This window comes from Zea mays, chromosome 9 (genome assembly GCF_902167145.1).
Source record: "Zea mays cultivar B73 chromosome 9, Zm-B73-REFERENCE-NAM-5.0, whole genome shotgun sequence".
NCBI lineage: Eukaryota > Viridiplantae > Streptophyta > Magnoliopsida > Poales > Poaceae > Zea > Zea mays.
Window position 1 is genome coordinate 153,461,311 of NC_050104.1, and position 16,538 is coordinate 153,477,848.

Genomic DNA, 16,538 nt, shown 5'->3' on the forward strand with positions numbered 1-16,538 from the left:
CCTAGCTCCTCCCCTATCTGCGATAATGCTGGTGTATGACATAGTACACCGCTAGACCTAGAGGTACCACAACCGTCCCCCTTGCCTCGGTTTCTGTGCACAGAAGTATTTAGTAGTTGGAAAAAATTGATAATAGATGGTGAATAGGTATGAAAAATGGTATTTTATGATTATAGTGGGTATATGAGAATGATTTAAGGAGAAAAAGAACGCTGGCACGTGAGTGGGATATAGGGGGAGAAATTTAGAGGTAACCGCTCAACACAGTCTGAGATGAAAAGTAGATACCCATGGGCCATGGCTGCTCGGTGGGAATTAATCCCTTACAACCAAACATAAACATGTCCTAAGAGGGTTTAGGGTATAAAGATAGTTCTAACTCGTAGATTAAATTTTATGCTCCTTGTTACAATTTTTATCATTTTTACTATATAGATATGGAGGAGCACAACGACGATGGAAATCGTGTAATTAGAAAAATTAATGTTTTAATATAGTAGAGATAGAGATAAATGATAAATCACACACTAGGGATTGAGGGAGAATTTAATCTGGTAGAATAGCTATTTTTCGGGGAAAATAGTTGGGTGAGAAATACTATTTTTTTTAAGGTCAAGCTCCCTTTTGGAACCGGTCCACTGGGATCCCCCTAGCTAGCAGTTCTACAGGAGTGGCCCACAATCCATGCCTTCTTGTCCAAAGATCCACACAAATCCATAGGCTATTTTGTCAGAGAATGTTATCCTTTATCCCTATGAACGACAAGACGAGGGTACAACAGAAATGGGCCCCTGAAAGAGGTCAGAATGAGTTACAGGTAAAGTCAATAGAAAATTGATTATTCTACCCCTGAAATTCTCCAGTAGCTATTTTTTTTCTTCATTCTAAACCTACGGAAACTCGCAAACCCAATCGCAGCTCACTGATCAATTTAGACTGTATCATCACGAGATCATTCCACTAGCGAAACGGAACACCGGAAGCCGCAAGCGCCCAGCTTCATTGACGCATCTGGAGACAGTAGACGCTGGTCAATTTGCACAAAGCAAAATATAACCTCAGGAATATTGGCACTTCAAATTTACAAGAACCCGTTAGCGTTTAAACATCACGGGTACACAAGTTACAAGAATTCCCAAGCACTTTACCCGCCAATTGTTCCATGAATGCTTTCAGCACTACATAAAACTAGTAATAATTAACTGCTGACTAACAGGGGTGGTCAGTTAGACTGGAGGACACACTAGCCAATTTGCATCCCATCCTAAAGGAACCAAAGAACCCAGAGAAAGGCTCACATTATTATTTCCACTCTAGCCTGCCAACACTCCATCATCACGGATTTCTTAGAGATCGACAAATACCCAAGAAACCCACCAGATGCACTAAGCTAGTAAGCATCGACTTCTCTAAAAAAATTCTGAGGCTAATTACTCTTCATCGAGAAAAATGATGGGAGATCCACAGTTTTTTTCCTTCACTTTCCACAATATACATGGACCTATACTTGATATAAGGTGCATCAACAACAGCCAGCACTGACTTGATCGGCTGGAACATGTCCCCGGCCTGCCTCATCGTGGTACTGTGATGCTTCCAGTTCTCAAGTTACCCCTTGACAATATATGATCCTTCTGTTTGACCATGCTTTGCATGGGACAAGGAGCACTGGGAATCACAGGGCGCGACCCGGGATCATCATTGCGGCTAGAAAATAACTGAAGATCATTCCACTAGAGTGACAAACAGCACACTCCTTCAGGAAGATTTCCAGGCACGGCAAAAGACATGACATGTCTTTCAGGAAAAATTCTCCGAGGAGTCATTTCTGGAGCTGATGAACTCTCAACTGCCGCTGCATGGCTCCGGCCATGAAATCTTCCCAGACGATTTACAATAGAAATTCTCTCCAGATCTTGGCACTCCAGTTGCACATCTAGCATCGAGGCCCTCTTGTTCAAACTGTAACGAGAGGCAAATTGTGTTTCAGCCTAAAAGAAGGCAAATTGTGTTGATAAACAAATCGACTTTGACTTGAGCTTAATATAGATGTATCCGCACGGAACTAAGTTAAGAATCCTCCTAGGATACAGGGCGACACTGTTGGCTTGCACTTATACCAGACGAAAATGTGGGCAGAAAATTAGAAAGAAGAAAACATAGTTACAATTTCAAACTTTTTTATTCAAAGCAGTAATGTTGGAGAAGATAAAGAAACATATACCGATGAGAACCATTACAGCCATTAGCCACCGCTTACCTTATAAAGTCATTTTCCATCTTCCGGATTCTTCCAACGAAGACTTCCACAACCTTTGACACTCTGTCTTCCATTTTCTTAGCACTTGGTTGTTCAGATGGGCTAGTCCATGATAGAGTAAAATCAGAAAAAAGAGCATTTGAACAATAAGGTGGCCCAAACAAACATGTTCTTCATGCTTATATAAAATAATAACAAGCAAAGACACATAACAAACAACAATGATTTATTTTTGGGGGAGGCTTACTTATTTTCATCCTCCACAGGTGAGCAAGAGTTATATGATGATGATGCCATGCTGCATGCATCCCTTAGTGTCAACATTGATAGAGTGTATGTCGCACTTCCGTAAGCAGACACAGCTTGTGCTCTCAGAATGGTCGCTGGTATAGCAGGGAGAAGTTGCTGGATCAACTGGCTTGTCAAAATTAGCCTCTTCCGCGGCAAATAATTTAAAGGAGCATCGTCTGGAGTTTCTGCCTCATCCTATTCCAGAATTTAGTTCAGCATCAAGATAAATCGCTTGGACCAATATGGACAAGAACTGAAATAGCAGAATCGCAAAGTTGGCTAACCTTCTCAATTAACCGGTTAGCTGCCCAAGCCCAGTCCATCTCAGGTGTGCTGTGAATAAAGTAAAGATTTTCATGTTTGTAAGAAACATCAGAACCGTAAAATTAAAACAATTCAATCAAGGAATAGAGATATAGGAAAGTCACAGGAACTGGTGGTAGAACTTAAAAACTTAAACATATGTGTTGAAACATTACTGGAACCTGCAGCTTGAGGTATGTTTACCTGATGCCCCTCAATTTTCGTGGGCTTTCAATTATTTTATGCCAAGAAACAAGTGTGGAGTCCATAGTTTTACGCTTCTTAGGCCTTCTCATCATTGAAGACACTTTTACATTGGAAGGAACCAAAGCTTCCATTCTTGCTGATGGGAGATGATGCCCAGGCCTAACAGATTGGCTAGGTTCAACTCTATTTTCAGCATGGCTATTATTTTCATTGTTCCGAGATGCTTTCGGAAAATTAAATGGCAAAGCCATGGGCTTCTGCGCATTAAGCGTAGCAGCATTAAGCGTAGCAACACTCTGACCATTTCTGTAGTTTCCGTAATGTCCAAACCAAGAAGGTGCCATTTGAGGGTTTATCCTCGGCCTCTCACTTCTTTCATCAGAATTTGACATTGCACCTGTGCCCATATGCTGAACTTGATTCTGATTATCATCTTGTGTGGTTATCATACCAGGAGACGGGCACTCTCCGGAAGGAAACCGAGAAGGTATGTTTGGATTTCTCTCCTCGTTCCTTGAAGCAAAACTCAACATTTTCAAGTCCGATGTGAATGACCCTGGGACACCAGGGCTTCCAATGTTATCTGCAGACGATTTGGTTGAGTTATTGGTTACATGAGCAAATCTCTGACCAGAATTCCAATCAATCTGTGCAGCATCAGAACCAATATCAGGTTTTGTCGTCTTTCCAGATAAACTGCCTGGATCAACATCCATATGCCTCGAGGTTTGCATTTGATGTAGAAGAGAGTAATTTTGCTGCTGAATGTTTGTAGGTGCTGGACTTCCATGTAAAACAATGCCACCACTGTGATTAGCATTATTGTGGGAAACATTCATAGCCTGAAAATTAGCTCCTGGGTTCTCCCCATGTTTAGCACCAAGGATGCCTTGCTGACGCAACTGTGCAAAGGATGAAACAGCATTGATAGAATTCTCATCTGAAGAAGGCTTCTGCAAGGATTCGTTTCCTCCTGTTACGGTAGTTCCTGTCAACTCTAGGTTTCCCTTCTGGGAAGATGCTAACTTTGCATCACTATCAGCAGCTTGTTTTGGAGATTGATTCTGTGAGTTCGCTGAACTTGTTGCAATATCTGATGGAGTTGATGCCCTCTGCCCTTGATCATCTGCCTTCTGAGAGCTCCATAAGTTGGAAGCTGCAGCATTATTTGGAAACATCATAGACTGAATGATGTTGGGTGTAATCTTGTTAGGTTGCATACCAGTTAGGCGCTGTGCTGATATGTTTGTCCATACATTCTTGAACACTGTTGCAGAGTTGCTTTGCTGAGGCTGCTGCTGCAGCATGGGTGCAGGACCAGATCTATCATCTGCCATAGGATACTGTTGGCCTGATCCTAATTGGGGGAAACACGCAATTGGTTGCCCAGTATTTTCTGTTTCTGAACTGTGAAATGGTGAAGATAGAGAATTTTGATGCTGAGGAGTCAGTGACTGGCTAGGGGTGGAAGGTAGCTGTGTGCGGTCGCCATCTTGGTAAAATTGCTTGCCATCAGCATTAGTCTGACTAGACCATAAATTACCCGAAATTGATTGGAGTTGGGATGGTGGTGCCAGTCTCAACCCAAATCCTTGCAAAGAAGAATGGTTAAGTTGTTGCTGGGCAGAAACAACGCCAAGGGAATTGTTGGGTATGTCAGCAACCACATTGCTATTCCTTGAGTTATCCACCTTATGCAGAAGCTGAAGCATATGTTGACTACAGAAAACATATATTCATCAGGCTCCTTATGAAAAGAAAAAAATAGCATGAGCTGGATATAGATGCTGAACAGACTACTTAAGTCAAGAAAGAACTCCCATAGAACAGAGTTACTGAAAACTGCAAAACACCACAACAGAATACAGAACGCGAATATTTGCATGTCCAGAAAGGTTATGGACTGCTAGTTTAGCATACAGAAGAAGGTAAAACATAGTGACGACTGCAACAGACATTTAGGTAAACCTCTCCAGTACTAATGGAAACCAATGTAACCTGTGCACAGCAGTTTCATCATTACAAAAAGAATTAAATACAGCTGTGCAATAAATGAAGTAGGAACTGAAGCCTCACATTACCAACTACTCCCTCTGATCCAGAAAGGCGCAATTCTAGCAGTGTCATGTTTTAGTATCTTGAGATAGACCCATTATAGATAAAAAAAATACCAATATTTACGATATCAAATAATTGTCATTAGATAATTAGGAAATATGTTATCATAATAAATTGATTTGAAGCCATAATGTGAATACCATTCACTAGAAACTTGGTCAAACGTAAACCACTTGGCACGCAACCCATAGTTGCATTCTTTTGAGGACAAAGGGATTAGATGTCAAAAACTATTATGGATTGACGGGGTTCAAAGCATTAAATGAAGTAGGGAGTACCTGTTTTGAACTGCTCTATTCTGGGATAGACCAGTATCAGCTCCTCCTAAAGTTGATGCACTGGAGCTGTTGGGGAGACCATGTCGCGATTGAAGTTGTTCCTGTGCCATCATCATTTTCTACAAATAAGGGAACTGCCTCATGAACCAGAACAACACAAGAATGGGTAATGATACAAAGAGAATGAACAGAAATATCAAGCACAGCAGTCATGGAGATGAAATAGGAACATACCTCACTTGCTGACGGCATACTATTGGAAACATGGGAGTTTGTGCCAAAATGATGCTGCAGACTATTTCGTGTCTGAGGTGGAAACAGACTATTTGACATTGGATTGCCTGGAGACAGACCAATGTTCATTCCAGAACTCCCCATAGCACGGTTCTGCAAGATGTAAGATCCCATTGCTTGCTGACTAGACTGACCTAAATTTTCAGATTCCTTCCCAGCAGATACAGAATGCCTTCTGGGGGCAGAATCACTTGTTATGTGTCGACCATGGTTTGAAATGTGTGTTTCTCTTTCGTTAGGGATTGCATTTAGATATTCCTGATTGAAATCACCTGGTCTTTGTTCTGCGCTTTTTCCTGGTGACTCAGAGGTCTCTGGAGCTCTATGTGTCAGATTACGGTTCATGCCAATTTGCTCACCACTCTGACTAGTGACCATCTGGTAATGATCCTGTGTCATCATTGGCATGCTTGAGCTCATCATGCTAATATTTTTACCATCTGAACTTTCATTAGTAGCGCTTACATCAGACCTCCTCTGCTGAAATCTCTGGACTGAATTGGCATTACCTCCAGTTGACTTCCAAGAGTTCTCATTGCTATTAAAGATATTTTGGCTATTGCACATGTCTTGTCCAAGTGCATTGTTAGCTTTCCAGTCATTTTGATTATTACTGGACTCTCTGTTGATATTGTGATCAGTTGCAATTTGTTGTGACATCCCAAATCCATGTCCACCAGGTGGTGTAGCATGTACACCAGTTGACTGCAAATTACTTCTGAGCAGTTCAGTCTTTTGATGCGGCCAGGTTCCATTTACTAGGTGCGCTTGTCCTTGCCTTGCATCAGAGTGAATTTGTTTTATGCCTTGCTGAAAGTACCCCTTGTTGACTTCAGAAGTTGATTGATGATTGTTAACAGGAGCATTAGAAGATTCATGAGACATATGGTCCCTTCGCTCGGATGGAGGCCTTATGACATGCTGAAAACTGGCAAGGTTTGGGTTATTCATTGTTCCATCAGCATAGCTGGACGCTGGCGAAGGACGTGCATTTTCTAGGTTTGCACCACTTAATCCAGTAAACTTACTACCATTGCGGCCTGATAAATTTGCATTGCTAGCCATCACCTGCTCAGTTTTATGGAAACTCAAGCCACTCCACTCTTCTTTGGGACTTTCACTGGTTGTAGACTGGAGAGCTTCCTGCATAAGGGCACTCCAGCTACCGCTCTGTAGAGATGAGTAGCCACCACCATAGTTGTCATTGTCCAAAGAATTGACATTGTCATTGTCACCCCTCAACAAAGCTCCCCAGTTGCTATCCTCGTCACTCCCAAATAAGATTTTCTCCTCAGTAGGGTCAAGGCTAGCCCCACGACTCGCTTGCCCTACCTGCATTGCTGATTTCTCTTGCATGCCCGCTTGAAGATCAACTTGGTTTGGCCTACCATGAAAATCTTGGGTTTGAAAACCATGTTGTAGTTGATTCATTGTAACCGGACTGCCTGCCCTGATATTATCACCTTGACTTTGCATCAGACTGTTATTTAAGAAGCCCCCTTTTCCACGAAAATTATGCATCAAACTGGTGGTACCTTGCATATGAAGACCAAGTTCGTTCATTGAAGAGTTGAATGGTCTGGATGTCTTTTCTGACTGAACTGGACCAACCCTTGCCGCTTCACTCTGAGGATCAGCAGGAATCCCTAAAAATTGGGAATACTGGTTTCCAGGCCCTCTACTGCTGGTAGCATGCATTGGATAAAAAGTTTGATCCACTTGGTGGGTAGCTAATCCCATTGGTCTCATCGACTGATTATGAGCATTCACAAACATTGAACCATTCATGAAATTGCCCACAACAGGAGAACCAACAATCTGATCCCAATTTGTGCTACCATTGTTCAACATCTGGGAGTTGCTCGTCAAACTCAGGTCACCACCTGTAAAATTATGTGGCCATCCAGAATTCATGGTCTCATTGTTGACCATTTCATTTGACATTGTCGACAATTGATCACCAGGCAAAGGTTTTGCAGGAGCATGAAACTGTCCAAAAGAGAGCTGCATCCTGGCTCCATGATCAGACTGCTGTAGTTGTTGCTGCCTCTGAAACTCCTGCAAGTGCTTGAACATCATCTGCTGTTGCCACATCTGAAAATCATTGTCACTAGCATGCTGTGTGGGATGAAAATGTGACATTCCTTGAGTATCCCTTAGGGTCTAATGCCTGAGAAAGAGTGGCCAATTTGCAGTTGATAGTTCCCAAACTTTCATATCATATAGAACTATAAGCAGCTTTTACAAATATTTGCTTCTATTCTGCAGAAGATAAACCCACGACAAACTACACTACCCAGAAGTTCACCCTGGGCTGGAAAAATAAACTAGCTGCAAGCAATCTGATATTCTGCCCGTCCTCCATTCCTCCACACTGCAAATGTGGAAGAATCACTGTATCAAACGATTATTAACATATAAATATGTAACAACCGAAGAAACAACCCATATCCTAGCTGCATAAAATCGTCTCAATTTAGGAGAATCCACAAGACCACAAGCCATACAAAAAAGCTACATTAGTGTATTAAAGAAATTCATGAGCAACAGAGAGTCAGAGACATACAAGGTAATGCCAGAACACAGCATCTAGTAGTACAACAGATTTTCCCAAATTTGTGCCAGCACTATGTTATCGATTTAAGATTAATGACATAATTTAAAGATAAACAATTGAAGTTTTCAAACCAACAATCAATAGCAAAGTGGATCTCCTCGTGCTTAAAGTTAGATGCATGGTTGATAAATGAGACACATGCTTCAATGCAGGTGTGCACAAATGCACACACAGGTCAGACGAGAGCAGTCATAGAAATTCGCAGTGGTAGAACTTCAAATGAAAAAATGAGCTTATGCATTGATATCTAAAAAAACTTGATTGTAACTGATCATGTCAATTAAGCTTAATGTAGGTGGCAAGTGAAGTAAACTAGTGCAACCACAGTGACAAAGAACATACAACTCATGAGCAAGTACTTGAGTATCCTAGATCTCCTCGTCAATACTAGTGGTCGTACTTTCACAGGCACAGGAATGAAGATAAAGCACAGGAAAAGATATAACGGGTTTCACGATTAGGATAGGCTTCTCTCACTTCACAAAATGACAGGAACCTGAATTAGAAGCCAATAACCACCTATGACCTCAACAAAAGAATAAACTACCCACACAGCACAATAACTACATCCGAGTGTTCACTACAAACGACAAGCACGTTGGACTACACTTGAAAACCAGCTACAGTTCATAACACAGAACACTTGGGGCATAAAATCAAGCAAATACAAGAGAAAGTGTAGTTAAAAATCCAGTTGAAGAAGCACCACTCCATACACCTGTTGAGGCCAAAGATCCAGACTTTTGGCCCCATAAACACGGGATGCAGCTGCCGAAGACTTTCAAGATGCAGAAGAAACAGAGAGGAAGCGGTTTGCACTGCCGCGTCCACTAGACGAGACACTAAGAGCTCAAAGTTCGAAGGAGCTGTGAAAGCAAGAAAGTCATTGAAAAAAACGGGGGAAAACAGGAACAAAGCGTGCGGCATCTACAGGGGCATCCCTAAATCCCCACGCTTCTCCCCAGCTAGAAGACGCTCAAATCCCAGTGCACGCGGCAAGGAGCAGCTCAAGTTAAGCGAGCCTAAACGCTCCATAAGCCACTTGTAGCGAGAGACTAAGCTCGAGTAACCTGAAACCCCAAGCTTGAATACACCAAACCCCAGCCCACCACGCACAAATTACCGTTAAGACCTAAAATTTAGCGTCCCGCCGAGCTCTGGCGACCAAGACGCCGCGAGATCGAGCAGCACTGAGCTCCCAATTTTCCTATCCGCGCAGATCCCCCGGAGAAAAGGCCCACACCATTCTCCCCCTCCAAAAAATCCCCAAACCCGATCACGTCACGGACCCTCCGCACGACGCCCCGCCCGCCCGATTCACCACCCTGCAGACGCGCACCCGGGAGAAACCCCGCGAATTCCGGCCCGATTCAGGCGAGACCTACCTCGATCAGCGCGGCACGGCGCGACGGCGTCTGGATCGGGATCGACGGCGCGGTGCGACACGGTCTCTCCCGCGGCCTCCCGCGGCGGTGCGAGGGCTAGGGTTAGGGTTTCTCGTAGCGGAATGGCGACAGTCTCGAGCTCCACAACGCAAGCGAGCCAGGAGTGAAAGAGAGGGCGCAGGCGAGGCGGGCGAGCGAGCGAGCGAGCCAAGAGAGAGCGCTGCAAAGCTGTAGCTCGCGGAGAGGGGGTGCAAGATAAAGCGTGGCGTAGTGACCCTGCGAAGATTTCAACGAAGGCGTGACCGGTCCGGCTCGGCCGGTGGGCCCGGTTCGCCCTGGACCGGAAACGTGCGATCCCGACCGTCAGTTTGCGGTGTGGCGGGGGGCGTGCGTTGTCGGATCAAGAGCGCGGGGCTGACGGGGTTAGGCTGCCTCACATCCTCTATATTATTTCTTATTTTAAACTTTATTTTAAAAATAGTATTATCTATATTGTCACGTCCCTTATTTTATATAATCGAAGACATCTTTAGAAAAGAAAGAGGGCGGGTGCATGTAGTAGTAACTAGAACATGAGGCGCCCATCGGGCGCCCTAGCGGAACAATACAAAATTTCTATTAATATGGCCAAGGTTAGTGAAGAGTCATGTGATTTTAAAATTCAATAGCAACAAATATATATATAAATGGTAGAGACCAGATAATAGTATTTGAAAACTAATAATACGTATAGTAAGTTATAGCATAGATATATTTGAAGCAAAGAGGAAGCAAACTGAACAACATGAATTGACTATTTTAGCAGTTTGCTTTAAAGGGAACAAGGAGGCAACCTTTTGGAAAATATGGTCGAAACCACATGTCATATGTGCTTTGCTAGAAGAACCAAAAGCAAGAGCGAATCCTAATAGTTGTATACATAATATGCATGGAAGATATGCATACCAATATGGATGATGAAAGAAACCATCAAAACCAGGAATTCCTCGGAGCACATCCCAGATTAATTGTTAGCCCCCGAATTCAAGCTCAGATCACATACAACAAACAAGCAAAACAAAACAAGCACAGATACAATGTGACCTTCCAAAAATTCCCAAAACTGAAATATCCCCAAAAGAACCATCCATGTATACAATGGGAAGCGGGTGGAGGCTCACCAGATCGGTAAAAGTAAGATCTAAGTACATACATTTACGTAGAGGTAACATTGTTTGTCGTTGTCTAGGGAACATACTCTCTGCTGGTTCATCCAAGTTAGTCCACTTCTTAACTCGCCTGCGACTGCGAAAGGCGAGGAGAGGACTAAGCATCTACATGACAGCATAAGTTTAACGTCGAGCATCTACACAAACACGAACAGACATAATGCAAGGTCAACTTCCAAGAACTGGCATAATAAATAATAATATCAAATCAGTGAGGAGATAAACCTTATGGTCTGTAGTCTACTGAGCAAACAATGCACATAACCTAGAATTGAGCTGATCAGGCTCATACAGTCTCATTCATGGTCATTTATATGTGTCTCAATTTTAGCTTGTATCTGTTACTATGCCCTTCAGCATTCTTCTCAGTTCTTGTTCCCACTGTTCTTCAATTGCCAAATCTGCCCTCAGTTTTCGAGCGCATTCTTGTGACTGCAATCCAGCAGTAAAAGGTTATAACCAGTGACTATATTTAGCTAACGGCATGACACAATTGGCACAAGAGTTACCAAACCTATTTGAGTTTTTATCTAGCAAAGCAAAATATATCTTATAATTTTATTTTGATGGGTCATCCACCTCGCAATTCTGGCATGAAAAATTGTACTCTTTTTTACATTCCTTAAACACTGTAGCTGTCTAGTTAGCGAGAGGACACTAAAGCACGAAAGTACTATTATATATATCTATATAAATAACTAAATCGACGTCATGTTGTCATGACTCATGAGTTACCATTATGTATGAAATTTATGTTATATATATCTATATAAATCACTATACAAGACACAAATACCATATACAAATTTGTATATGGAGTTCCACCATGTCCTTAACACGTTCACATTGGATTGGCTGGAGCAAACTACATGATCGGCTTGTAGTTGATCAATGAATAGAGACATTTTTCATCTTTGCTGATCTGTGTTTGGCAAAAAATGCATCACATACTTTTAGTGCGAAGAAGAGCCTCCTAGATTTGGTGCCCTCGGGGGTTGTCCAAACTCCAAAGAACTGAGTGATGACAAACATGTGGAGCCTAGTCGTGGGCTGAACCTAGAAATGCAGGAAATCGATTGGTTTAGCTTGGGAGCACATTAATATTCCCTATGACGATCAAATAAATTGTAAGCTATAATCTTTAAGGAAAGATTTTTCTCTTATATTTTTTAACATAATGGAAACCGGTCAATTTTGTATGATGTTGTAGGTTTACCTTCATGCCAACCCTAACAATATTCAAACTGGTTATGCGACTACACATTCCTGGAGAATGGAGATGCAGATGATTCCTTGCCTGAAACATAAGCAGCTTCTATTAAGTATCTGATGTCTACATATAGGCCATGCCAAAATCTACCAAATGGAGACAAACATAAAGCTAATATTTATAAGCAACTAAATACTGAGAAGCCAGGAACAACTCGATGAAGGCTTAGTAGTTTTTGTCTCTCCTAGGCCGCAACAAAGCACATGACAATGATGTCACACAAAGAGAAGTTTTAGGGGAGCAAACGCCCCATGTAGCATGACTGAAACACAAACATATCTGCCTTACGCAAATTCAGAATGGTCTGGTATACTGGTTCTAAATATCTTCTCGGAAACCAAATGCCACTGAAGGGTCCTTGCTACAGGGGAAAATGCTTTAGCAAGGCCAGAGGAAGACAAGTGGTTAGATAAACCAGGTATGAAGTAGATTCTCCTAATGAACCTATATTATTCTAAATTTCCCAACTACAGCTAGGTGCAAAACAAAATTCATGCAGACATGTTCCTACACACATTTGAGGTGAAAGTGCATTGAACACAGAAATACATGAGCTAAAAGAAAAAAAGGATCGACATCGTTCTCTATTAGCTGTTATTGGCTAAAAGAGCAGAAGATAAAGGTGCATCATGCTACGAAAGCTGAAGGCACTTAAATAGAGTCAGTGACACCAGGGTATATTTAAAATCACTCATGCGCCAAATCTGCACAAACAAAACATAACAAATATACAAGGCAATTATATAGAAGATTTAGTAACTCTAATTGACTATGGAATACAGATTGATATTTGTCTTATAAAATCATTTGTTTACAATATTGCAAGAAAGAGGTGGTACCTGCAGTGGATATAGGATTGCATCATGGGAGTCTTCCACTTGGATTTTCTAACATTCTAGATGCCTATTTCCAATGCGCAAAGGTGTGTCTTATGAGATTTATTATGTCAAACCAATTTAGCAGCTGCGATATAAATCAGATAGGTAACAACCTTTTAATAGGGATTCAAACAAATGACAAGAATAAAAATATTGTAGTTCTCCAAAGTCATGTGCTTTTTATCGAGCTATCATTAGATACAAACTCATAGTTCAGTTTTTTGTTGTACTGAAATTCAGTGGCCGAAGGGCTTCATCCATGAGTCAATCATTTTTAATAGAATTGAATAGGAAACAAGGGTTAAGACCGTATGAAAATGTAATCTGCATAACTGAGCCTTGCAGTAATCCTCCTCTAGATCAGGATTATCTTGAAGGGATTCAAGACATGCAGCAACAAAATATTCCTAGTCAATATCATAACGTCAAGAACCTTCTTGTACTGATTCTAAAAAAGAAATATGTTGGTTCTTCATTAATTTAAATTTATATAGTCTACATAAGGCAAAATCAGAGTATATTAAGCTTATCAAAGTATCAATCGAATTAATTACCTCATCATTCTCAATGTAGGCTTCTGTATCAAATATTCAAATGAAGTAGGATAGCATATCCATTGTGCTTTAAGAACAACGAATTGAATGCATATAGGAAAGAAAACTTATACCTTGGAATTTTTTATCTCTAACTTTAGTTGCTTTGCATTTCAGGGCAGCAATAGGTCCATAAGATTATCTTGATAAAGCTCCACCATGTATGCCTGTTTTAAAAATGCAATCTAATGATAATATGGAAGGCATACTTGGGATCTAAAGAACACTTTAAAACATGTGGATGCGTCTCTGAAGTCACTTTTTCTTCCGAAACTATGTAAAATGCAAGAACAAGTTATTGGTCAATAGTGCAATTAAATGAGCCAATGTAACACTAAAAATATATAGTAAGTGAAAGTGCCTTAATTAGTAAAGTGCAAAAATATATGGGGCGTTGGGGCTTATACAAGGTAAAAATTACCCTGTGCAGTCTCTGGTCGCATATACCTATTTCCACCACACAAAACTTGACCTTTTTAGCCAATGAGCACAAAAGGAACAAAATCACAGAGAGAATGGAGATATTCTCACCCCACGCTAAGGCCAGTGGGGTAGGTCTCGGATGTCAAACACATCATGACTGGAAGCCACTGCTAATGCTCTCTGCTAGGTTGCTAGCTGAGCATGTCGAACCCTTGTAGCAATAAAATGGAGGAGCAGAAACACGGCTCACTTTTGCTTCTGCTCACTGTGGAGTTAGGACTTGTCGCAGTACTCGGAGGCGGTGTAGAGCTGTGGGCGCAGGTTCTTGAGCTCCTGAAGCAGAAATCCAACCGGATCCCTAGTGAGACAGAGCGGGAACTGTGTTTTCTTTTAGGGAAAAACAGAAAGGATTTTTGTGTGCACGCGTGTATGGATCTAGGGATACGGAGTTCGGGGAGCACCTGGAGGGCCTTGATGAAGCTCTTGCTGCGTTCCATGAATGCCTCGTCGACGGTGGTGGGCTCGGCCTTGTCCCCTGCGACCCGCCCTAGGCACCACGCAGCGGCGGCTGCATTGGCCCTCTCTAGCTCCGGCGGCAGGCGTCCGGCGAGGGGTTGACAGAACGGGCACCGACAAGCGGAGGGGACTCTCGAGCTCCGGCAGCGGGTGTGCGGTGTGAGGAGGAAAGAGCACGCGCCGACAGTAGTGGGGAGAGGGAAGAGTCGGTGGGCAGACTGGGGTGGAATCGTGGAAGCCTGGAAGGAAAGCAAGCGAGATGCCTAGACGTCTGAGCGTACCTGTTTTCTATTGAACCCAATCCAATGAATATATTTCGCATCCGCATCCGACCTGCCACGCGTAGGCACGAATAGGGGAAAACAGCCGCCGAACGTGGAGGAGCCTCCAATTCCTAGTAGCTTTTAACAAGAAGTAATGAGCTATAAGTTTCATTATAAAATTTAAGTATCGAAACGTATTATGATTGGACTCTATTTTTATTTAATTTTGAACTAAGATTAGTTAAAAGCTCAAATGAATTGTGAATGTGAAGAAACATTTTGGATCACAATTCATTACCACCCTTATGTGCATGGGAGAAGAAAGAGCTATAGGATGCATGTCGGTTCTTGGTTTTAGGGCATATACAACACAATTTAATATGGAGTCTCTTGGATAGTCTTTAAAGGTTAATTGTAAAAAAGTATAAGAGACGAATCTTCATGACGAGTCCGTCTCTACATGACTCTTTGTACATATTATCTCTTAATTGCATTTAAGGTCCAGTGCTTAGGGTTGTATCATATAGTCTTTTAGTTGTCTCTTGTACTTGAAAACCCAATCCATTGTCTCAGAGCGAGGCGCCAAGACACCAGCGCCGATGTCGCCCAACGGCGGCGCCGACTGCTCCGCGAGGATGGCCACCGCGGCGGGGAGGAGTCGCTGTCTAGCGCCACCAAGCAGAAGGTGGCGGCGACGAAGCAGTACATCGAGAACCATACAAGTCGCAGATGAAGTCGCCCCGCCCTCCACCTGCGCGTCCGCGCCCCTCACTGCGCGTCTGCATTCGTCGAATCCGCATCACTGTGTATCCTCCTCCTCCTCTCCCCCTCACCGCGCGTCCGCATCTGCCGACTGAGCCACCACCACCTACTCCTCGCCGCTCTCTACCACCACCTCCTCGGCTGTCATCAATGGAAGGTACTAGGTCTCCTCTCCCCATTACTTCTCTCCCCATTATCGTGTTCGAGGTCCGCCATTTTTTGAGGTCCACCATTTTTGGAAGGTCCGCCACCTCCTCCTCGACCCGTAGCAAAAATTGCATGGGAGATCCGCCACCTCACCTCCTCCCATTCCCGCGCCCGCGCCTGATATGGAAGGTCCGCCGGATCTGCTCGCGGACAGGATCACGGATCGGATCTACGTGCTTATTGTAGTCGATCCTAGTTTAGAACAACTCCTGAGTTTGGACGAGGTCTGAACCTCTGAGTATTCATTTCGAGATACTCGGTCAGCTGTTGCCTTATATGGTGGTGGAGTGTGTTGCCTTAGGGTGCTAGACCAGGCTAAGCAGCTACACGGCTCTGCACCATCCATGAGAATGTGGCCCTTTTCCTGGACTAAACATTCGGTTGATTCGACCCTCATTCATTGTCAAACGAAGTTTCAAACCAGATGTAACAATGGGCACTAAACCTGATGTCAAACAATGATTCGATCCTCATGACCCCATTATTCAGTTTTTTTAGTACAACGAAAGTTTGAATCCCGAAAGGGGTCAAAAGAATTAACAAGCGTAAGCAAGAAAAGAAATCGATGGATGAGGATAGACACTTCCTTCACAATGGGGTGCATGTTTTACTCGAGACTGTGTTCATAAGGGCGGCTCTGACCAGGCTGGGCCTTGGGTGGCGCT

At 42.9% G+C, this 16,538-nt stretch overlaps 1 protein-coding gene across 16 annotated transcripts; it reads right to left on the reverse strand.

The window, feature by feature from the left end:
• Window positions 1-1,035: 1,035 nt before the first annotated feature.
• On the reverse strand, window positions 1,036-14,919 carry LOC100381929 (uncharacterized). Of its 16 annotated transcripts, none has more exons than XM_035962320.1 (15): window positions 14,587-14,919; window positions 14,234-14,458; window positions 13,777-13,869; window positions 13,071-13,194; window positions 12,178-12,258; window positions 11,913-12,017; window positions 11,187-11,393; window positions 9,754-11,098; window positions 5,692-8,125; window positions 5,458-5,576; window positions 3,059-4,780; window positions 2,836-2,884; window positions 2,508-2,746; window positions 2,261-2,362; window positions 1,036-1,962 (listed from the first exon to the last, which is right to left on the reverse strand). In XM_035962320.1, the coding sequence occupies exons 9-15, from the start codon at window positions 7,891-7,893 to the stop codon at window positions 1,734-1,736; spliced, it is 4,662 nt and encodes a 1,553-aa protein (XP_035818213.1). In that variant the 5' UTR covers window positions 7,894-8,125; window positions 9,754-11,098; window positions 11,187-11,393; window positions 11,913-12,017; window positions 12,178-12,258; window positions 13,071-13,194; window positions 13,777-13,869; window positions 14,234-14,458; window positions 14,587-14,919; the 3' UTR covers window positions 1,036-1,733. The 16 variants fall into 16 exon arrangements, with proteins under 16 accessions (XP_035818213.1, XP_035818223.1, XP_035818221.1 ...); XM_035962330.1 differs by having other exon boundaries at window positions 5,458-5,558; window positions 10,991-11,098; window positions 14,376-14,458; window positions 14,587-14,918; XM_035962328.1 differs by having other exon boundaries at window positions 10,991-11,098; window positions 14,376-14,458; window positions 14,587-14,918.
• Window positions 14,920-16,538: the final 1,619 nt, after the last annotated feature.

Bases quoted from the DNA above. Each gene is read 5' to 3' on its own strand.
- LOC100381929 (XM_035962320.1), bottom strand. From the start codon at position 7,893: ATGTCACATTTTCATCCCACACAGCATGCTAGTGACAATGATTTTCAG. The intron at 5,577-5,691 runs GTATGTTCCTAT...CCTTATTTGTAG, and splicing joins GTATGCCGTCAGCAAGTGAG to AAAATGATGATGGCACAGGA. The intron at 2,747-2,835 runs GTTAGCCAACTT...ATTCTGGAATAG, and splicing joins CTAACCGGTTAATTGAGAAG to GATGAGGCAGAAACTCCAGA.